Source organism: Erpetoichthys calabaricus, chromosome 2 (genome assembly GCF_900747795.2).
Source record: "Erpetoichthys calabaricus chromosome 2, fErpCal1.3, whole genome shotgun sequence".
Classification (NCBI taxonomy): domain Eukaryota; kingdom Metazoa; phylum Chordata; class Cladistia; order Polypteriformes; family Polypteridae; genus Erpetoichthys; species Erpetoichthys calabaricus.
The window spans coordinates 335,862,288-335,886,058 of record NC_041395.2 but is presented as its reverse complement, the minus strand read 5'-3'; the positions used below and the strand labels follow the sequence as shown (position 1 = coordinate 335,886,058).

Sequence of the window (23,771 nt, the reverse complement as noted above, 5' to 3'; positions counted from 1 at the left end):
TCTCCATGATTGACAGGAGTCTGCTCAGTGCCCGTTGCTCTGCCACAGATGTCAAACTGTCCAGCTCCATGCCTACAATAGAGCCTGCCTTCCTCACCAGTTTGTCCAGGCGTGGGCGTCCCTCTTCTTTATGCTGCCTCCCCAGCACACCACCGCGTAGAAGAGGGCGCTCGCCACAACCGTCTGATAGAACATCTGCAGCATCTTATTGCAGATGTTGAAGGACGCCAGCCTTCTAATGAAGTATAACCAGCTTTGTCCTTTATTGCACAGAGCATCAGTATTGGCAGTCCAGTCTAATTTATCATCCAGCTGCACTCCCAGGTATTTATAGGTCTGCACCATCTGCACGCAGTCTAGGTGTGATGTGAGAACTTCTAAAGGAATTTTAATCGGCTGGTGACTTCCTGAGTAAGGATTTTCATTTTGATTCACTTTACTGATTTCAATCTTTCAAACTATCCATTTTAGGTAATTTGTTTGATTTAGGGTCCAGGGCTGGGAGCAATTAAAAGGAAAAAACAAAACAGCAAACGATGTTTTTTATTCCCATTTAAATGAATAGCAGAAGTACATTAGATATTAGATACATGGATAATTCATATTGTATAACATTATCTTGTTTGGAAAAATGGAGCATGACAACATAGTGAAAATGCATGAGTAAAATTACACATGTTTACAAATCTTACATAAACAAGAATCATGTACCTTGTTCTCGGGTAATGAATCCTTTCACGAATCAAAAGAATAAAAATTGTGTGCCTCATTTTCAGGTTAGTACTTTAGTTAGAGAGTTGAATGATTGTGAATCGTGTGACTTGTTTGTAGGTGATGATTGAGTTTGATCCCTAACGTATCAGTGAATGGTACAAACCTGGTGCAGTCAATGAGCTGTAAAAAAAAAAAAAAGTTTGCATTAAAGTTGAAAGCAAATAATTATCAGAAATTAGAATAATAAATGTATATTTTTTAAACTTCTAGAGCGTGTCCTTCACGTGTGTCAGTTCATTGGATATATGATACAGTGCATCCAGAAAGTATTCACAGCGCTTCATCACCTTTTCCACATCTTGTTATGTTACAGCCTTATTCCAAAATGGATTAAATTCATTTTTTTCCTCAGAATTCTACACACAACACCCCATAATGACAACGTGAAAAAAAGTTTACTTGAGGTTTTTGCAAATTTATTAAAAATAAAAAAACTGAGAAAGCACATGTACATAAGTATTCACAGCCTTTGCCAAGAAGCTCAAAATTGAGCTCAGGTTCATCCTGTTTCCCCTGATCATCCTTGAGATGTTTCTGCAGCTTCATTGGAGTCCACCTGTGGTAAATTCAGTTGACTGGACATGATTTGGAAAGGCACACACCTGTCTATAGAAGGTCCCACAGTTGACAGTTCATGTCAGAGCACAAACCAAGCATGAAGTCAAAGGAATTGTCTGTAGACCTCAGAGACAGGATTGTCTTGAGGAACAAATCTGGGGAAGGTTACAGAAAAATTTCTGCTGCATTGAAGGTCCCAATGAGCACAGTGGCCTCCATCATCCGTAAGTGGAAGAAGTTCGAAACCACCAGGACTCTTCCTAGAGCTGGCTGGCCATCTAAACTGAGCGATCGGGGGAGAAGGGCCTTAGTCAGGGAGGTGACCAAGAACCTGATGGTCACTCTGTCAGAGCTCCAGAGGTCCTCTGTGGAGGGAGGAGAACCTTCCAGAAGGACAACCATCTCTGCAGCAATCCTCCAATCAGGCCTGTATGGTAGAGTGGCCAGACGGAAGCCACTCCTTAGTAAAAGGCACATGGCAGCCCGCCTGGAGTTTGCCAAAAGGCACCTGAAGGACTCTCGGACCATGAGAAAGAAAATTCTCTGGTCTGATGAGACAAAGATTGAACTCTTTGGTGTGAATGCCAGGCGTCACGTTCGGAGGAAACCAGGCACCGCTCATCACCAGGCCAATACCATCCCTACAGTGAAGCATGGTGGTGGCAGCATCATGCTGTGGGGATGTTTTTCAGCGGCAGGGACTGGGAGACTAGTCAGGATAAAGGGAAAGATGACTGCAGCAATGTACAGAGACATCCTGGATGAAAACCTGCTCCAGAGCGCTCTTGACCTCAGACTGGGGCGACGGTTCATCTTTCAGCAGGACAACGACCCTAAGCACACAGCTAAGATATCAAAGGAGTGGCTTCAGGACAACTCTGTGAATGTCCTTGAGTGGCCCAGCCAGAGCCCAGACTTGAATCAGATTGAACATCTCTGGAGAGATCTTAAAATGGCTGTGCACCGACGCTTCCCATCCAACCTGATGGAACTTGAGAGGTGCTGCAAAGAGGAATGGGCCAAACTGGCCAAGGATAGGTGTGCCAAGCTTGTGGCATCATATTCAAAAAGACTTGAGGCTGGAATTGCTGCCAAAGGTGCATCGACAAAGTATTGAGCAAAGGCTGTGAATACTTATGGACATGGGATTTCTCAGTTTTTTTTATTTATAATAATTTTTCAAAAACCTCCAGTAAACTTTTTTCACGTTGTCATTATGGGGTGTTGTGTGCAGAATTCTGAGGAAAGAAATGAATTAAATCCATTTTGGAATAAGGCTGTAACGTAACAAAATGTGGAAAAAGTGATGCGTTGTGAATACTTTCTGGACGCACTGTATGTTGGCTTCAATATACAGTCGGGTGTCTTTGTTTTGAAATGCTTATAGAATCTTTAAGTCAAGTACTTGTTATAGCACATTCATGTTTAGAGGAAATCATTTGTTTCAGTTTACAGTTGTCAGCAGGGTGAAGCCGGTATTGAGCCCATTTGGACTGAGGCCTACCCACTTCCCTCATTGGCTCACCCTGTAGCTTAGCTGTTTTCATGTTTTTTTCCTTCAAATGAAAATTAGCCGATACTGCATACTTGCATTTTAATGCACAACCCTCTTGATTAAAATATCAGTTGATTATAAACTTACACTGCAGAATCCCCATTTAACTCTTAAAAAGTTTTTGGAAAGCGCATCGATTGATGCCGATTGTACAGCATAAGTTCACATAACAAGGTTTAGAAAATAAGAGGAGAGAGGTAAGGAGCAGGCGCTGATACAGTGCATTGCCGCACCCACCACATGACAAACCAACTCGGGATCCCAGATTAGGCCCAGAGTGCAGCCCTGCAACGGGTGACACCTCCGCACCACCCCAGTTCAGATGGAGTTTGTTTTTAGGAGGCTGGAGTGCCAATTCTGCCACCAACCCCCAGGTTTTTCCCTGCAGGTTGGAGGGCCTACATGCTGGGCTGGATGCAGATTAACGTCATACCCAGGGCAGCGCAATTGGAGGTTAAGGGCCTTGTTCAAGGGCCCAACAAAGTAGACACACTTTTGGCATTTTACGGGATTCGAACCAGCAACCTTCCGATTACCAATGCAAATCCCTAGCCTTCGAGCCGCCACTCCGGCCAACTTAGAAAATGAGACTGACTTAAAATGTTACCAGTCACATCTACTGAAAACATGTAATGTCAGCAGGAGGCCATCAGTCAGTTCACTGAGCACTCTTGTTGAGCTCCTCTGATGTTATGATTCGCTGAAAAGTGTTATTCAGAAAGAACGAATCATTCATGAATCATCCATCACTAGTTACTGGTAGGCCGTGTCTTGTTGAAGGGTAACAGGAACGATGTCACTACAAACAAACGTTTTTAGGTTTAAGAAACCAGCAGAAATACAAAACGTGCCAGAGTCTAATTCATCCCTGGAAATATCAGTGATGCCCCAGTGATAAGTGGAAACTCTGCCGCTAGCTGCATTCACTTTAGTGATAGATGGGCTCCTAGCACAATACTGTGTGTGCTGAACAATCTAAAACCACCCAGCCGCCAAACGGCAAAGGATTGGTGAGGTCATAGATTTGTCAGATATCCATGAGCCGCCAACTCAATTGGAATTAAAGTTCTCATCTTCGGTCACAGCCACTATCGCACGATTTTGTGGCTCGTTAATACAACAGATAACAGATAAATGTGGCACTTGGTGCCACGGCCCACCTGCCAAGTTGTTTTGCCTGCCTAAGGTAAAGTCATCCCTGATGGAGGATCACAGGAATTGTGAGAAAGAGGGGTCCTTTCGTCGGATTGGCTGGCCCAGCGCTGTTTCAGCCGTGGAATGGCCAAATGGGGGAGGCAGCTTGATGGATGAGGTCTCCAGGAGTCTAAAATTATCAAAATCTTATTATGTGATATCATCTACTGTTAAATTCTGCTCCGTACTTCTAAAAAATTTTTAATTTTTTATTGAGGATTTGTTCTGTTCTATGTATTGTATTGTATTGTATTGACCCCCTTGTTTTGACACCCACTGCACGCCCAACCTACCTGGAAAGGGGTCTCTCTTTGAACTGCCTTTCCCGAGGTTTCTTCCATTTTTTCCTTACTAGGTTTTTTTTTTGGGAGTTTCTCCTTGTCTTCTTAGAGAGTCAAGGCTGGGGGGCTGTCAAGAGGCAGGGCCTGTTAAAGCCCACTGCAGCACTTCCTGTGTGATTTTGGGCTATACAAAAAAAAAAAATAAACTGTATAGTATTGTATAACGGTGTGTGGGTGGAACATGGGATAGTGAAAGATGCGATTTTGGCAATTTTGTAATAATTTAGTGGAGGAGAACAGATTCACTTGTGTATTCAGAGATTGGGAACTCGCATATCAGATTTGCATACTCAAAAACTGCAAGGAAGGGCAAAACAGGAATTGCTGTCATATAATGTTATACAGTGGAACCTCGGGTCACGAATGTCTCAGACCACGTACAATTTGGGTTACGACCAAAAAGTTTGCCAAACTTTTGCATCTGTTCACGACCACACACACTCGGGTGACGAACAAGCCAGTTTCCCTTCCGGTTCGTACGCGCCGATGATTTCCGCACGTGCTCAGTCTCTCCCTGTGCAGTGAGAGAGCCCAAGCAGGGGTGTTTTGGCCAACACTCGGTGGGGCAGAAGGAAGCGGTCGCTCCAGCTGAGTGATCAAGGAGCTGGAGTGACCAGAAGAAGTAAGTAAACATTTAGTTTACTATTACGCTGTGCATTCTATGGTATAACTAGCAAAATACCCGTGCTTCGCAGCGGAGAAGTAGTGTGTTAAAGAGGTTATGAAAAAAAAAGGAAACATTTTAAAAATAACGTAACATGATTGTCAATGTAATTGTGTTGTCATTGTTATGAGTGTTGCTGTCTTTTATATATATAATATGCACACACACACACATAAACATATATATACATATACAAATTTACATATCTACATATATATATATATATATATAGACATAGATATATACATACATACATTCACATATATATATATATATATTACAGAAGAAAGAAAAAAAAAATTAAACAGCCAAATGGGGCTATGCATATGAACTTAAAAGGTTTAAATAAAACAGAAATATATATTTTATTTTTACTTGGTTAACTTGTGGAGGGTGTATCCTGTAGCAAAGCCCTAACTGTTTTCGTGAAAGCCCGTTTCAGTCAATAAGTCTTATGTGTGTGTTTATGTATGTGTGTATATATATGTAGATATGTGTATATGTAGATATGTATATATATGTATATGTATATAAATGTTTATGTGTGTGTGTATATTATATATATAATATATATATATATATATATATATATATAAAAGACAGCAACACTTATAACAATGACAACACAATTACATTGACAATCATGTTACGTTATTTTTAAAATGTTTCCTTTTTTTTTCATAACCTCTTTAACACACTACTTCTCTGCTGCGAAGCGCGGGTATTTTGCTAGTATATGTATATTTATATATATATATATATATATATATATATATATATATATATATATATATATATATATATATATACATATACATATACATACATATACACACATACATGCAGTTTCAATAACATAGAAATCAATATAAATATTAACATCATTATCATATGAGAATATGAAGTAATATATAAGAAGCACATTTTATATAAATATAAATTATTAAACAGTAAAATCTTCTTCTGTAATTTGCTACCGTGGCAATTTGTGTGTCTGTCCAGGATTTTAAATCACCTGTAGCTCGCAAACCGTTTCACCTATTGACTTGAAATCTGGTACACATATAGTACGTCACGTCTACTATCCGCTTTATGGGTGATGATTGTTTTACTCTTTTTATGTTTATTTTATTTTATTGTAGAATCAACTCCTATGTGCGCACACCAGGACGTCTGTGGGCGGATGCGTATGGTGTATTCACTCCATGTTATCGTGCATTGCGCTGTCACTGGTATTTTGATAAAAGAATTTGAACAACATATAAGAAGCGTATAAATTATTAAACAGTAAAACATTAACATTTAAGAAGTAAAGTTAGATTAAGTACTACTGCAGTGCCTTCGGGTATACCTCATTTTTTGTTTGCCCATTACATGCTTAAATGTATACATTTTTTGGTGTACCTACCCGAGAACACGCGACATATAACCGACCGTGGGAGAAGCATGGATTTTAAACACGCGTTGAGTTCATCTGCTGGTCTCCCTCGTGGAATAACTGGTAATGTTTGAATAAAATCTACAGCGAGTAAAACGACATTACCTCCTATTTTTTTTTTTACGATCTCTGAGATGTTGCTTTTTTCGGTTCAAGGCTTCATAAGCTGTTTTATGTTGTATGGTGTACTTATCCCAAACCATCATCTTTGAATGTTGCAAGACTTTCGCCTTGTATGTAGATCGGGGTAATTACATTCATTGCATTCCTAGTCTTTAAAATACGGAATCGTGCCGCATTTCAGAATGAAATTGCGCGTCCCGTTTTGAATCAATACTGGACGGGATTTGTCCCGTATTTTTTTTATCATTTTTTTTAAAGCAGCGTCTCATGCAAATCATCCCACACGCATTTTATGAAGATGCCTCCTTTCCTACTTTTGATTGGGTAATACTTGATGTCCTCGTTAGTTTGATTGGTCTTTTTAACTGTCCAGTGAGGAGGGCGTGTCTTTTAAGTAGAGTGTGGAAAGTGTTGGCACTGAGATGTGGCGTCAGCGCCAGAGTTGAAGCCCCTAATGTTGCGGTCAGCAAGTCGGCTAACATCCGCCATGTGCCGTCTTTCAGTTGCGAGAAGCAGATCATAGAATGGTTGAAACTGTTGCCCCTAACGTTGCGCCACGGCGTGTGGTTCGTTTATACCTCGTGTCTTCTCATTAAACTTTTATCTCGCGAATATGTTATTGCAATCCGCAGGGGGAGCGTTTCTATAAACTTAATTTAAACTTACATTTTACACCGTGCTTTGTTTCCCTTATGAACATGCTTGTATGCTTAACTCGCTCCCTTCTCAATTGTTTAATTAATTTTTTGCTCTTCGCTGTTTGCGGCTCTTACGTCATTTCCCCCTACTTCGTTCTTTTATCTCGCGAATATGTTATTGCAATCCTTAACGGGAGCGTTTCATTAAACTGATTGAAAATAGTTTAGCATTTACCTTTTTAGTAAAAGGCGAGCTTTTAAGCCTGAGAAATCACCCCGTAAATGCACACGTTTAATTGCACATGTGTTAATATGTATGGTTACACAGTATTAAAAGACAGTCAAAAATTAACGTCATTTACCTTCGTTCCCGCGTTTGACTCGTGCTGTAAATCTCTTCCTTGTTTTTAGTTCACGTCATTACGTAGGAGGCGTGATGACGCGATACGTGACTCCGCCTCCTCCATTACAGTGTATGGACAAAAAATATGTTCCAGTTATGACCATTACGCGTATAATTTCGAAATGAAACCTGCCTAACTTTTGTAAGTAAGCTGTAAGGAATGAGCCTGCCAAATTTCAGCCTTCCACCTACACGGGAAGTTGTAGAATTAGTGATGAGTGAGTCAGTCAGTCAGTGAGTCAGTCAGTCAGTCAGTCAGTCAGTGAGGGCTTTGCCTTTTATTATTATAGATTAACTATTTTTGTGCTTAAAAATCTTTAAAAAATATATATATATTTACATACAGCTGGTACAGTCTGGAACGGATTAATTGTATTTACATACAATCCTATGGGGGAAATTACTTCGGGTCACGACCAAATCGGGTTGCGACCAGAGTTTTAGAACGAATTACGGTCGTGGCCCGAGGTTCCACTGTCCTGGTCAAAATTACAACAGATATTATTTGGCCATTTGCACCTTGCGATGGACTGGTATGTCTTGAACATCATCAAAAGCTAGGTGATCAGTTTATCTTCACCATTTGTAAGTGGATTTAAGTAACTGTTAACAAAAATCATTCAAAGTAAACATGCAAAAAGTAAAATGCCGCTTACTGTATGTTGTTATGAGCGGACTTTTTTTTTTTTAATTTGAATGTGTATTTCACAGTAATAAGGCCCAACCCACCCAATACCCATCCATTATCCAACCTGCTGTATCCTAACTACAGGGTCACGGGGGTCTGCTGGAGCCAATCCCAGCCAACACAGGGCGCAAGGCAGGAAACAGACCCCGGGCAGGGCGCCAGCCCACCGCAGGGCACCCACACACCAAGCACACACGGGACAATTTAAAATCGCCAGTGCACCTAACTTACATGTCTTTGGACTGTGGGGGTAAAGTAAGGCACACCCTTTTATGAGATTTTTGCCACCGCTACTAGTTATCCGTTTTGGAGTTGACGTCTTCCAGGTTGTGCCGTCCTCCCTCCCAGCCCCCACCCCCTATCGACTAGTCCTCTGTCTGTTCAATGTTCAGTTTTATCAGTGTGGCCCCCTAGTGGCTAAGGCAGTGTAAATATTGAGGTCGCCCGACTTGTCAAAAGTACCTGCCCTGCTGAGAGAGTCCTGTGTTTCCCGTTTCAGGCGCTGCTGCTTGGCATTGGTTTGCAGCACAAGTCCGTCGACAATCTGGAGAAGGAGATTGAGCTCCCAAGCAGCCAGCTAATGGGCCTTTTCAACAGGCTTATCCGCAAAGTCGTGCAGGTAATGTTAACCTCTTTTTGTTTGTGGAAAGACAGTATTCTCTAGTGGGGGGGGAATAGTTTTAGAAAAGAAGCTCTTTCCATAAGAGCTTTGAAACCTTCCAAATCCATGCTTGTCCTTTACCGTTATTTCCAGGGATTTTTCGTGTAGGCTTTTCTCACCACTCTTTGTTTCACAATCACTTGCTATCCAAAATTCCATTGTATCATGTGAAGGAATCTGTCCCACCTACTTCCCAGGTATTTAGACCAATGGAGTTTAGTTGGTCCTGATATTTTAATGGATGTCTTATGGGAGCTTCTCACTGGAGTGCAGGTCTTGATCTTCATCAGTACTCAACTTTGTTGAAACTTTGCCAGATCTTTGTTTCCTTTGGACACACATGTGACAGTCGGATGTGTCCAAGTTGCTGTTTTTGTGAAATTTTGGAATTTGACTTTTTGTTATTGTATCCCTTCATTTTTGTAATCTTTTTTTTTTCAGTTGTTTACAAACATACAAGAAAAATCTGTAGAAGAGCAGATGGTGGCCACCAGGGACATTGTGATGGAGCCCACAGTTAAAAGTCTCAATGAGGATTTGGTATGCCATTTAACTCCTTAAAACCAAGTCCCCAAGAATGTCTTGCTGTTGTCATTATCAGCATTATCATTATCTGTACTACTGAAGTGGATGTCACATTAGATATCTTCTAGTCCGAAGGGATGTCAAGCTTGATGACCGCAGTAGCTGACCTTGTCTCCCCAGAATGTCAGTTTATGCATCTAGAAATTGCTGGGACATCAAATGACGAGTGCATGACGACTTTCAAGCATAGCTTCACATTTCCAAAGTATCACAAGCTTGTCCCTGTTTCTAGTAGCCAACAACATGGTATCTGACAGAGCAGGTGGTGCTATTAGAGGGGTTTACAGGTACGGAGAGTTCAACTGCAGCCTGTGTCCCCCTTTTTTTGTATTAATCTTTTCTGTTGTGGTACATAAAACATGAGACATCAGGCAGATGAGCTTCTGTTCTGTTTGTGAGGTCCGAAGCCCCTGTGTCATGTGGCACGGCAGTAGCAGGAAGCCAGCAACTAATCGAGCAAAGAGGAGGTAAAAAAAAAAAAAAAAACACAACCGTTATTTGATTCCCATTGTTAAAGAGGGGTTTCAGGTAAGTGACCGCATCTCCTTGGGGTGAATTCAGCCCCTCTCTTCACAATGGCACGTAGCACTGGCGGTATTGGGCGGGGGTAAGGGTAGGCAAGCGAAGTGCAGATCATGCGGCACAGCAGCTGACCGAGCAAAGAGGAGGTAAAAAAAACAACAACCGTTATTTGATTCCCATTGTATCCCCCTTTATTAAGAGGGGTTTCAGAGGAGTGGCCGCGTTTCTTTGGGGGTGCGTTGAGCCCCCCTGTTCACAACAGAGCGAATTGAGCAAGGGGCGAAGCCTCCTAGTAACTTTCATTAAACAATGCAATTTCTCAGTTTCAGCATTTGATATGTGGTCTTTGTGCTATTACCATTTAAATATACATTGCATTCTGGTTTTATTTGTTCTTTATTTTGCCTTATACAATTTCTTGTATTAGGAATTTGTTAGTTTTCGCATACCCCTTGGGGTCCGAGCGTAAGGTCAGCCATTGTACAGCGCCCCCTGGAGCAATTACAGGTTAAGGGTCTTGCAGTTTACACATCACCGCAACTTTATTAGAAAAGGAGTTTTTATATTAATTACTAATAAATCATCATTTTAACAAACAATAAAATGCACCAATAGTTCCTGATTAATTCAAGCCTCTTTAAATACATTTGTATGAGATGCTTGTCTTACACGGAGAGAACTGCTTTGCTGAGCCTTTTTGTCACCCTGCCAACATCAGTTACTTTGTTCACAGAAGTCCGTTAACCTCCAAGTGCTTATCAGGTCAGTGTGTGGACTGGAAAAACATTCTGAGGAATCTTATGTAAGAACAACAAGTGTGACAGCTGCAGAGTCGGCTAATGTTACTGAGCAATGTGTGTAAGTAAACAGAAATGGCTGCCCTGATATAAGATGTGAACAGCAGGGGGAGCTCTGTGCTGCTTTGTTGGTGTTGGGGAGAATGAAATAATGTCTGTCTGTCTGTCATACAGCAACTTTATATCTGCCTCTCACTATATAGTGCCTTTCATCATATCTATCTATCTAGATAGATAGATATGAAAGGCGCTATATGATAGATAGATAGATACTTTATTAATCCCAAGGGGAAATTCACATACTCCAGCAGCAGCATACTGGTCTAGTCCTATATGATGGATTTATTATCTTTCAGAGCTGGTGTCAGTTAATGTCATCAGTTGGGAGATCTCCCACCAGTGGTGTATGGGGTTTATTTATTTATTTATTTTATTGTTCATTTATTTAGCATTACACAAAATTTTCAGCTTTTGTTGCTGCTGTCCCAGCTAGCTTGAAACATAATAATACATTTTATTTATTTGTAGGCGCCTTTTTAAACACTCAAGGACACCGAACAATAGACAAAACACAGATTATAAACAAAAGTAAAATACAAAAATTAAAATCAGACAGAGCAATTGTAATCAAAGAGAAAAAGCCGTCTTAAACAAATGAGTTTTAAGTGTAGATTTGAAAAGTGAGAATGATTCAATATTTCTAAGCTGAGATGGTAGTGAGTTCCAGAGCTGGGGAGCAGAAAGACTGAATGCTGTGCTCCCCGTAGTGTTAAGACGGACAAAGGGGACAGTCAAGTGGATGGAGGAAGAGGATCTGAGGGTACGGGAGGGAATGGCAACATGGAGGAGGTCAGACAGATATGGAGGGGTGAGGTTGTGGAGAGCCTTAAAAGTTAGTCGGAGAATTTTGAATTGAATGCGGAATTTAACTGGAAGCCAATGAAGCTGCTGCAAGACGGGAGTGATATGGTGAGTAGAGAAGGTCCTAGTGATGATGCGGGTGGGCAGCTGAATTCTGGACCAGTTGAAGCTTATAAAGAGATTTGCAAGAAAGACCAAAGAAAAGGGAATTGCAATACAGTAATCCCTCCTCCATTGCGGGGGTTGCGTTCCAGAGCCACCCACAAAATAAGAAAATCCGCGAAGTAGAAACCATATGTTTATAAGGTTATTTTTATATTGTCATGCTTGGGTCACAGATTTGCACAGAAACACAGGAGGTTGTTGAGAGACAGGAACGTTATTCAAACACTGCAAACAAACATTTGTCTCTTTTTCAAAAGTTTAAACTGTGCTCCATGACAAGACAGAGATGACAGTTCCGTCTCACAATTAAAAGAATGCAAACATATCTTCCTCTTCAAAGGAGTGAGCGTCAGGAGCAGAGTCTGTCAGAAAGACAGGAAAGCAAACAAATCAATAGGGCTGTTTGGCTTTTAAGTATGCGAAGCACCGCCGGTACAAAGCTGTTGAAGGCGGCAGCTCACACCCCCTCCGTCAGAAGCAGAGAGAGAGAAAAAAATCAATACGTGCCCTTCGAGCTTTTAAGTATGCGAAGCACCGGGCAGCATGTCGGTTCAGGAAGCAGCTGCACAAAAGATAGCAACGTGAAGATAATCTTTCAGCATTTTTAGACGAGCGTCCGTATCGTCTAGGTGTGCAAACAGCCCCCCTGCTCACACCCCCTACGTCAGGATCAGAGAAAGTCAGCGCAAGAGAACGAGAAAAGTAAGCTGGGTAGCTTCTCAGCCATCTGCCAATAGCGTCCCTTGTATGAAATCAACTGGGCAAACCAACTGAGGAAGCATGTACCAGAAATTAAAAGACCCATTGTCCGCAGAAACCCGCGAAGCAGCGAAAAATCCACGATATATATTTAAATATGCTTACATATAAAATCCGCGATGGTGTGAAGCCGCGAAAGGCGAAGCGCGATATAGCGAGGGATCACTGTAATCCAGACGTGAAGTGACAAGGCTATGAACGAGGATAGCAGTGGTGTGGGGAGAATGATGGAGGGGGCGAATACGATTAATGTGACGCAAGTGGAAATATGCAGACCAGGAGATGTGATTGATGTGGGACTGAAAAGATAAAGTACTGTCAAGGATGACACCTGTGGGGAATGGGAGACAGAGGAATGATCAACAACAAATGAAAAATGATCAGTTTTAGATAAAGTTGATTTTGTACCAATGAGGAGAACCTCAGTTTTGTTAATGTATAATTTAAGATCCAGGATTTGATTTCTGCTATGCAATCAATAAGCGAGGAGGGTGGAAAGGAAACAGTAGGTTTGCTAGTGAGGTTGAGCTGGGGGTCATCAGCATAACAGTGGAAGCTAATGTTATATTTATGAAAGATATTATAGAGGGGAGGAAGGTAAATAATGAAAAGGAGGGGCCCCAGGACAGAGCCCACCTGAAGTAACAACAGTGGGTTGGGATGTGAAAAGTTTTAAGCTGAACAAACTGAGTGCGTGCTGAGAGGTAGGATCTGAACCAGTCTAGTGGATTGTGGGTAATGGCAATCAAAGATAATCTATTGAGAAGAGTCGTGTGACAAATAGTGTCAAAGGCGCACTCACATCAAGGAGGATGAGAATAGGAATTAAAGTAGAATCAGCTGCCATAAGGAGGTCATTAGTCATTTTTATAAGTGCCGTTTCTGTACTGTGGAGGGGACAAATACCAGGCTGGAACTGTTCATACAGATTATTATGAGATAAATGAGAATGAAGTTGAATAGCTATTATTTTTAGAATTTTGGAAATGAAGGGTAGATTAGAAATAGGATGAACATTACTGAGATTAGTCGGGTCAGCACCAGGTTTTTTGTAGTATTGGGGTTACTGCAGCAGTTTTAAAAGATGAAGGAACAGCACCAGTAGTGAGAGAAGAGTGGATTATAACAGAGATAAGGGGGACCAGAGGGGGGGGGGGCAGGCTGTGACCACAACTGTAGGGAGGGGGGGGTCCAGCTGACAGTTATTGGCATACAAGGTAGGTAGTGCCTTCCCTTATATGTCAGCCTTTCAATATATAATTAGTTTTATTATCAATTTATTTGTTAAATAATAATAGTATTGTCAAATGTACTGATTACTGTGAAATGTATGTATGAATGTCCGATCAACATGCAACACGTTTCTACTCTGATGCTATGATAAAGAAGAAAGTACTAAAATACAGAACTTCATTTTATTTAGTAGGTTCTAAAATTATATAGTGCCTTATCTATCTCTTGGTCTGACTGTTACGCAGAAGGCTGTAGACATTGTGTGTGTGTCTGTGTGAGTGTGATGTCCAGCTGCCTAAGTCAATATTGCACAATATGACTTCTAGGGGATGTCAAATTTGATGACAGCACTTGCTTATCTTGTCACCTGAAGATGTCCAAAATTGTAAAAGGTGACACTTCCCACAACACTGTGACGACTTTGTGAGCCGAGTACGCCGTTTTTTCTGTGCTGCCTGACTCAGCTGGTGCCCCTGCAGGTGCTTTACAAATCCTGCGAGTTCAGCTGCCATCTTAGTTCTTTTTTCCATTCTGTCCTTTTACTATCAGGCCTCTCTTATGTTTGTGAGGTCCAAACCACCCGCATTTGTTATTTGTCATTGTTGTACTCCGGTGGGCACTCATTGGTTGTCAGGTCTAACACAGTAAATAAAGTCTATGACTGAAGATGGCTATGAAAGTCGTGTAACATGACAAGAGTCGGGAATCACGGGGTTCACAAATCAGTGTCTGTGTGCCTTTCATCACCTGTCTTAGTTGAGGTATCGAGTGCTCTGAAGTGTTTCTAATGTGTCTAATTCATGGTGAACTTGGACAGGGAGGACCACGCCATATTTGAAGGATGTGAGTGTATGTAAATTCTCTTTGCGCTCCTCCACAGGAAGAAGCAGCTCAGGAGTTTCAAGAGAAGCACAAGAAGGAAATGGAGAAGATTAAAGACCTGAACCTCACAGAGTAAGTGTTCCATCATGTTTTATGGATATGAAATCAAGCGACCTCCTTTATTAGAAGCACACAAGTCTTCGCACAGCCAGAGAGCCCCAGGTGCTACAAGTCACAGGTGTGCTGTTTGTGTTGTAGTTTGATTAACTAAAGCAATGCCAGAAATTGGAAGTTGGCACAAGCAGTCAGTCAGTCAGCCAGCTGAACAAATACACAAACACAAACCTTTCCTGGTATCCAGCGTACTTGGAGAAAGTCCACTTCAGCAGACGGTCATCATGTTCGAGATTCCTTATTTGTATAATTTATTTTGTCTTCTTGGGAGACTTTATGATGTTGTTTTTGCAGCTGCTTATCACTTGATCAGCACCTCTTACTACACACACACACACACACATAAAAGCGCCCCCTTTGCTCCTTGGAGTGTGCATTAGTGTGTTTCGTTCCCAACTCTGTTTGGCTCTTTTGCCTGCTTAGTACTTTTCTTGCAAATATTCCATAGGTAATAGCTGTACAGAAAATATTGTGATGGGCTGTAAATTTCAAATTCTCAGAGATTTACACATTTTAGGTATCTTTGTACATATTTGACGAGAACAGTACATTCATCCTTAGAAAATGCACCAGTCCTATCCAGTTAATTCTTCTAAACTAATTTCAAGTTGAGTTTTGAAGGTCTGTAAAGTCCTACTGTCTACCGTACTATTTGGTACTGTAGCTTATTCCTGGTGTTTGTGGTTCTCTGCCTGAAGAAACACTTCCTACTGTTTGTGTCAGATTTCCCCTTCACAAGTTTCCAACTCTGTCCCCATGCTCTTGATGAACTCATTTTAAAGTTACCGTCTCGATCCACTGCACTAATTCCCTTCATAATTCTAAACACTTCAATCAGGTCTCCTCTTAATCTTCTTTTGCTTAAACTGTAAAGGCTCAGCTCTTTTAATCTTTCCTCATAACTTATCCACTGTAGCCCTGCAATCAGCCTAGTCGCTCTTCTCTGGACCTTCTCTAGTGCTGCGATGTCCTTTTTGTATCTCAGAGAGCAAAACTGCACCCAGTACTTCAGATGAGGCCTCACCAGTTCTTTATAAAGCTTGAGCAGAACCTCCTGTGACTTGTACTCCACACATCAAGGCGCTATATAACCTGACATTTTGTTAGCCTTCTTAATGGCTTCTGAACACTGTCTGGAAGTCGATAGCTTAGAGTGCACTATGACTCCTAAATCCTTCTCATGAGGTGGACTCTTGATTTTTTTCAGTCCTCCCATTGTACAGTTAGGTCCATAAATATTTGGACAGAGACAACTTTTTTCTCATTTTAGTTCTGTACATTACCACAATGAATTTTAAATGAAACAACTCCGATGCAGTTGAAGTGCAGACTTTCAGCTTTAATTCAGTGGGGTGAACAAAACGATTACATGAAAATGTGAGGCAACTAAAGCATTTTGTGAACACAATCTCTTCATTTCAGGGGCTCAAAAGTAATTGGACAATTGACTCAAAGGCTATTTCATGGGCAGGTGTGGTCAAGTCCGTCGTTATGTCCTTATCAATTAAACAGATAAAAGGCCTGGAGTTGATTTGAGGTGTGGTGCTTGCATGTGGAAGATTTTGTTGTGAACAGACAACATGTGGTCAAAGGAGCTCTCCATGCAGGTGACAGAAGCCATCCTTAAGCTGCGAAAACAGAAAAAACCCATCTGAGAAATTGCTACAATGTTACGAGTGGCAAAATCTACAGTTTGGTCCATCCTGAGAAAGAAAGCAAGCAAGCGCTGGTGAACTCAGCAACGCAAAAAGACCTGGACGTCAACGGAAGACAACAGAGGTGGATGATCGCAGAATCATTTCCATGGTGAAGAGAAACCCCTTCACAACAGCCAACCAAGTGAACAACACTCTCCAGGGGGTCGGCGTATCGATATCCAAGTCTACCATAAAGAGAAGACTGCATGAAAGTAAATACAGAGGGTGCACTGCAAGGTGCAAGACACTCATAAGCCTCAAGAATAGAAAGGCTAGATTGGACTTTGGTAAAGAACATCTAAAAAAGCCAGCACAGTTCTGGAAATCATTCTTTGGACAGATGAAACCAAGATCAACCTCTACCAGAATGATGGCAAGAAAAAAGTATGGAGAAGGCATGGAACAGCTCATTATCCAAAGCATACCACATCATCTGTAAAACACGGTGGAGGGAGGCAGTGTGATGGCTTGGGCGTGCATGGCTGCCAGTGGCACTGGGACACTAGTGTTTATTGATGATGTGACACAGAACAGAAGCAGCCGAATGAATTCTGAGGTGTTCAGATACATACTGTCTGCTCAAATCCAGCTAAATGACGTCAAATTGATTCATGATACAGATGGACAATGACCTAAAACATACAGCCAAAGCAACCCAGGAGTTTATTAAAGCAAAGAAGTGGACAATTCTTGAATGGCCAAGTCAGTCATCTGATCTTAACCCAACTGAGCAGGCATTTCACTTGTTGAAGACTAAACTTCAGACAGAAAGGCCCACAAACAAACAGCAACTGAAAGCCGCTGCAGTAAAGGCCTGGCAGAGCATTAAAAAGGAGGAAACCCAACATCTGGTGACGTCCAGGAGTTCAAGACTTCAGGCTGTCATTGCCAGCAAAGGGTTTTCAACCAAGTATTAGAAATGAACATTTGATTTCCAGTTATTTAATTTATCCAATTACTTTTGATCCCCTGAAATGAAGGATTGTGTTCAAAAAATGCTTTAGTTGCCTCCCATTTTTATGCAATCGTTTTGTTCACCCCACTGAACTAAAGCAGAAAGTCTGCACTTCAACTGCATTGGAGTTGTTTCATTTAAAATTCATTGTGGTAATGTACAGAACCAAAATGAGAAAAAAGTTGTCTCTGTCCAAATATTTATGGACCTAACTGTATATACAAATCTCACATTTTTACTTTCTATATGTAATATGTCTATATGTCGGGCGGAGTGGTGGCTCTGAGGCTAAGGATCTGCGCTGGTATCCAGAAGGTTGCCGGTTCAAATCCCCGTCACTGCCAAAAGAGATCCTACTCTGCCGGGCCCTTGAGCAAGACCCTTAACCTGTAATTGCTCCAGGGGTGCTGTACAATGGCTGACCCCAAGGGGTATGTGAAAACTAACAAATTACTAATACAAGAAATTGTATAAGGAGAAAAAAAAAATAATACATTTACTGACATTAAATTTCATCGACCACAAATCTGTCTAAACCTGTATGCTCCCATGTTCCTTTGTGACGCTTCAGCGATTCTCCATTATCTGCCATCTAGCTTTGTATCATCTGCAAACATAACCAGCTTATTATTTATTACATATTCCTATTCAAATCATTTCTGTATATTAAAAATAGCACTGACCCCCTGCTGGTCACCACTCTTAACATCGGCCAATTCTGATGAGGTTCCTCACACCATCATCCTCTGCTTCCTGTGTCTGAGCCAATTCTGCACCCACCTGAACTCCCACGTCCTTTAGTTTGATGCCCACCCAGTCACGTGGCACCTTATCAATATAAATAATATCATGAACTCCACTCTGATCGTATCCTGCCAGCGTGTTAGTTAAAACACGACCTCCCTCTTCTTAACCCGTGTAGACTTTTGAGTAATGAAAAATTCTTGTATTGTGACAGACGTCAGGAGAACTGAAGTCTGTCCTTTCTGGTCCAGGAGAAAAGTGGGTTCCATTTTACCTCAATGGCTTTTGTTCACATGATAGACCAGACCTGTGTTCTCAATACTGCTGAACACACACACACACACCGTTTCTGATTCAATTGGCTTCTCTATACTTTCCCACAGAACAGCCCAGATGTGCGTCAGACCTGACCATAACGTCTTTGTTGAATTGCTTATGTCTTGCAGGTACATGATTCGAGGAGATGATGAAGAATGGAATCAAGTGTTGAGTAGAGCGGGTCAGAATGCTGCACTTATCAGCATAAAAAGGTGAGGTGGCTGTGAGCCTTAAACTGTTTTAGTTTTCCTCTCGAGTGACTGAAGTAAATATTTACATAACAGCGGCAGTTTGGTTTTGGTAAACTCCAAATAAAATGTTTGCGACAAACACACGACACCAGGACAGCAGCCGATAACATCTCCCTGTTTGAGCACAGTGGCAAGAAATTCTTCACTCATAATGCCGACAGTCAAACCATCCGCTGGTGTGGGAGACCCAGAAGACCAATAAATACTCAAACTTAGTTTGGACAGAGCCCAGCACTCAAAACCATCCAATTCAGGTTCTCGTTGAACCAGACGGTCCATCCTGGCAACGTTGGATGTAAGAGAGAAACCAACCCCAGCTGTGGTGCCATTCTATCGCTGGACACCATCAGACCAGCCAGTGTAAATTCTCTTCGCCAAAAGTGAAATATTTAAGCTCGGATTGGGAAGATGACTACTTGTGTTGCCTCAAATCTCAAAAATGGTGAACATTTCATGCGCCCCTCTCCAATGTTTTGTTACAGTGTGTGCTTTAAAGCTTTGTTTATTAGAGGCTGAACTGCTGTGGACTCGCACCACGTGGCATCTCGGTTCAAAGATTTGCTCGGAGGTAAACTGACGGTGGCCAGCAGTAAACACACAACTCTCTGACTTGGAAGCGAGTGCCTTGTAGTGTGAACCAGTAGAAGAGCTCTGTCTATTAGTCAGCTATACAAAGGCCCTTTTGGGAACAGTTCCTGGTGACGCCAGCTGATCTCCTTCTCTGTTAGACGACACTTTTCCTGTGTAGTGTCACCGCTGTGCTCCAGCCGTCCACAGTGTAAATCTTTTGAGCTCAGATTCCCACAGCATCCACTCTTGGTGGCGAGGATGGGATTTGCACTTTGGATGCTGTACCTCTTCTAAATCACTTCCCCAGTCGACGATCAAACAGGCAAAAAGGCAAGCAGTATGTGCAATTAAAATAAGGTGAATATATCTCTCTATTATATATTAAATAAAAAACAAAAAATCCTGCGACGAGAAGAGATTTATTTCACGTCCCGCGAGATTTTGGCCATTAGCCCCGCCCTCCTCTCAAACATTCAGCCACGCCCACGGTCCTCTCACCTCTCATTCGTGTGAATGCTTTTGACAGACACAGTTCCTGCTCTCTCAGCTCTTAGAAATTTTAACGTTTTCCTCATTTTAAGTTCCCAATTAAAGAAGACGTATTATTTGCAATTCCTATTGAAGAATTTGATTATGAAGGGTTATCAACAAAAAAATGAGTACACAGGCAATCCTAGCACCGAGAAACGATGAAGTCAAATGGATTAACGCGAAAAATGTCGATCAGTTACACGGCAAAGCGTATCAATAGACTCTGCTGAAACAGTTGATGATGACGGTGTGGAAGAAGAAAACATCATCAACTTACAATATCACAGAGAATATCCATAACCGTTAACAACGTCTGGTCTTCTTCTGCACGAATTACTGTAGAAAGGAGGACGTATCCAAGAAAGGTAATGTAGTCCATCTTCAGGGGATAACATTAGACACCAAAGGAGATCTCGATATGCCATTTGTATTAAAACGTTAACAGTTTCCCGTTAGAAGAGCTTTTACAAAGACAATTTACAAATCTCAGAGCTGAAACATTCGAAAAAGTCGTTTTATTTAATAGAGAGAAAGAAACGTAATTCACTCACGGGCAGTTATACGTCACGTTGTTACGATGAAAGTCCAAACACAAAATAAAAATTCAATGCAATATTTACTAAAATTTAATTCAAAAAATTGTTTTTACTGAAGTTTTACGGTAAAAGTGTAAGTTTAAAAAGTATTTGTGTGTTAATTTCAAAGCTAAACAGAACGAAAACGTATTACTCAACGAATAACTCTAACGCAACGTGAAACATAATTTACTTTAAACTATTACGTTTTACTCGCTGTGATGTAATAGTTCTATTATGCTTAGGTAACAATTCCCATGAAAATAAAAAATGTATTGAAATTGTACAACCGCATCCCCCATACGCGAGCGGCAGAAACGCAAAGAGGCTAACGTGTAGCGCCGGCGAGCATAGTATTGATAAAAGGAAATGAACCAAACAATGTATGTCCAGTACATCAGACCCCAACATAACACACAACCAACCCCAAAAATGACCAGCGAAATATAATAATAAAAGGTGCAGCAAGAAATACACAAACCCCCCCCTTCTCCCCTACCTTGAACACGAAACAAATCCGACACACGGAGAACACGAAACACACATAAAAGTCCAAAAGAGTAAACGAAAGATGAGTAATGAGAGTGACCCTGGTCCGGCTGATAAGTGTCCCCAAGTGAATAACATACGGATGAAAATGGTTGTTCGCTCCTTCCCCAATCGACAAAAAACAGTCTCACTGCGCTGTCCTCGGCGTTTACGTAATGGTGAAGCAGGTGAATGTTTGGCATCGAAAGCAGCACACGTGAAACAGGTGTAAGTTCTGTATCGGCGTCTGTCTTTGGTTTCCAGTGAAGTGTCCGGGTTGTACCTGATCCCCCTTTTCTTTTCGTCGCCTTGTTTATATGGCAATGGCCTCCGATGGAGTTAATGTGATTGATGGGGGACAATTACCTTGCGGGGTCACGACTCTACAGCGTTCGCCTTCCCCCTTTAAACAGACACACTTTTTATAAACGGGACAACGCTATCAAAGACGCGACGACATCCCCATTCATGCAGCAGCGCTACATACTCCCTGTGCTGACCCTGCTTTTTTGGGTCGGCCCTTCGCATGATTGGCAAACAAATGGCTTAGCATTTTATCTACGGTGGAAGTGGAGAATTTTATGAACCGTTTAGAAGTTTCTGCAGTGACGTGTCAGGCAGAATGACCCCTGACCCCATTTTATTGGCTAACTAAAAAGATTACAATATGCAAACTTTGAAGGCAACTCGAGCAAGCTGTGATCTTCTGACCTGAAGAAGGGTCCTGAGTTGCCTTGCATATTGTCATCTTTTTAGTTAGCCAATGATAGGTGTCATTTTACTTGACGTCTCACTCCGTCCATAATGGCTAACACGGTACAACACCCTAGTACTTCAGTTTCTGCATAAATACGACCCAAAACGTGATGAGATGTTTATGTAAGTCCTAAAACAAGATAAAGAGGGACCCAGTTAAACAAGTGACGCAGGCACATTACACGTTGTCAGTTATTTATTGAGGAAAACTATCCTGTTGTCCACAGCCAGTGTTTTAGCATTGATGGCAACAAACCTCCATAGTGTCAAGAAACTGAAAATACGTCACGATTTCATGTAGCGCCTTTACAGTCTCATTGAATTAGACATGGAAAAAAAATATGGTGACCTCTGGTGGGGGCGATTCTCAAACCCTTCCATGGATTTGTTATCAGGGCTCATGAGACAATCAGTGAAAAATGACCGTTTTTACTCGTGTACCACGCGCCGTCTTGTAAGACACGCACCCTAATTTTTACAAAGAAAATCGCGAAAAACGTTTTGCCCCGTGTACGACACGTGTTGTGAGTGCGAGCGAGAGAACGCAAGTGAGCAAGCCCAAGTAGAAGAAGTAAACATTACAGGTAAACATTTCCTCGTGTGTGACGCTCACCTGATTTTTGGAAAAAAATGTGCACGTTGTACACACGTAAATACGGTAATCAAAATATATGAAAAGAATTAGCAAAGAGCAGAATTTATGTTGGGCCGTAAATATTAGAACCAGATGGAATATGAAGGGTGGGTTATGATGGTGGCAAGTGATGAATGTGTGGCTCATGGTGTTTCTTCTCATGTTTATTTAAAGTGACAGGAAAAGACCTCCGGAAAGAACGGAAAATGGAGAATCGGCAAAGTTCAAGAAACTCAGGAAAAAGAGCAAAGAGAAGAAGAGCAAATCCAACAAGTGAGCCGTGCAGGGACGTTCATCCTCCACGTGTCCGCCTCCTTCTCAGATTGTCACGCACGTCTCCTGGAGGTGAGGATGCTGTGCTTCTCGTGTTGAACTTTGGATCCTTTCACCTGCACAGATGACCTCCTTCCGGGAAGGACTTGTGTTTTATTGTGTAAGGCCAGCGTTGACATTTTGCAGCCGTGTGTAAAATATTACAGTGTCCATTTTTTTTTATTTAATTGCAATGTTTGAATTATGCCTCAGACAGATGGATTAAATCCTGCCTTCATCATGTTGATTTGAATTGAGGTTTATGGTTTTCTCTCTCGTCTTCACCCAGCATGGCCTTGAGACCACCAGATTCATTTTGAGTCTTCCTTGGTCTCCTTTATTTTTCCTGAAATGTCTCCTTATATAAAAGGTAAAGGTGACTCTGGGACAACATAGCAGTCCACACCACTGGGATGGCTGCACCTCCACTGCTCTAACTGCCATGTCTTTCTTCAAGGAATTTCTTTCTTGCTACATTTTCTCATTTCAAGTGGACAAATTCTAATTTCCCTACAGGATGAATGTGTGTGGACCGCTCAAGAAGATTCTTATTTTTTGTTTCTTTGTTGAATATTAGAACCATTTTGACCAGAACAGGCCAATCGGCTCAACGTGTTTGCCAGTCCTATTCATTTAAATTCTCCAAAATAACATCAAGTTGACTTTTGAAGATCCATAAAGTCCGACAGCCCACTGCACTACTTGGTCATTCATTCCAGGTGTGTGTGTGAAGACAAAATGTCTTAACATTTGTGTGAAATCTGCCCTGAGATTTCCATCTTTGTTCTTGATGAACTCATTTTAAAGTCACCGTCTCAATCCACTGGACTAATTGACTGATTCCTTACATAATTTTAAACTGTAAAGGCTCAGCTCTTTTAATCTTTCCTCATAACTCATCCCCTGTAGCCCTGGACTTGGCCTCGTTGTTCTTCTCTGGACCAT

The 23,771-nt window shown here is 41.5% G+C and overlaps 1 protein-coding gene across 1 annotated transcript in view; it reads left to right on the top strand.

The window, feature by feature from the left end:
* Positions 1–23,083, top strand: part of nat10 (N-acetyltransferase 10) — a 124,811-nt gene extending 101,728 nt beyond the window's left edge. Inside the window, exons 25-29 of the mRNA XM_028796050.2 lie at positions 8,876–8,995; positions 9,479–9,577; positions 14,840–14,913; positions 18,798–18,881; positions 22,689–23,083. Coding sequence (XP_028651883.1) covers positions 8,876–8,995; positions 9,479–9,577; positions 14,840–14,913; positions 18,798–18,881; positions 22,689–22,791 — 480 coding nt within the window. The 3' untranslated portion in view covers positions 22,792–23,083. The remainder of the gene's footprint in view (positions 1–8,875; positions 8,996–9,478; positions 9,578–14,839; positions 14,914–18,797; positions 18,882–22,688) is intronic.
* The last annotated feature ends 688 nt before the right edge of the window (positions 23,084–23,771 follow it).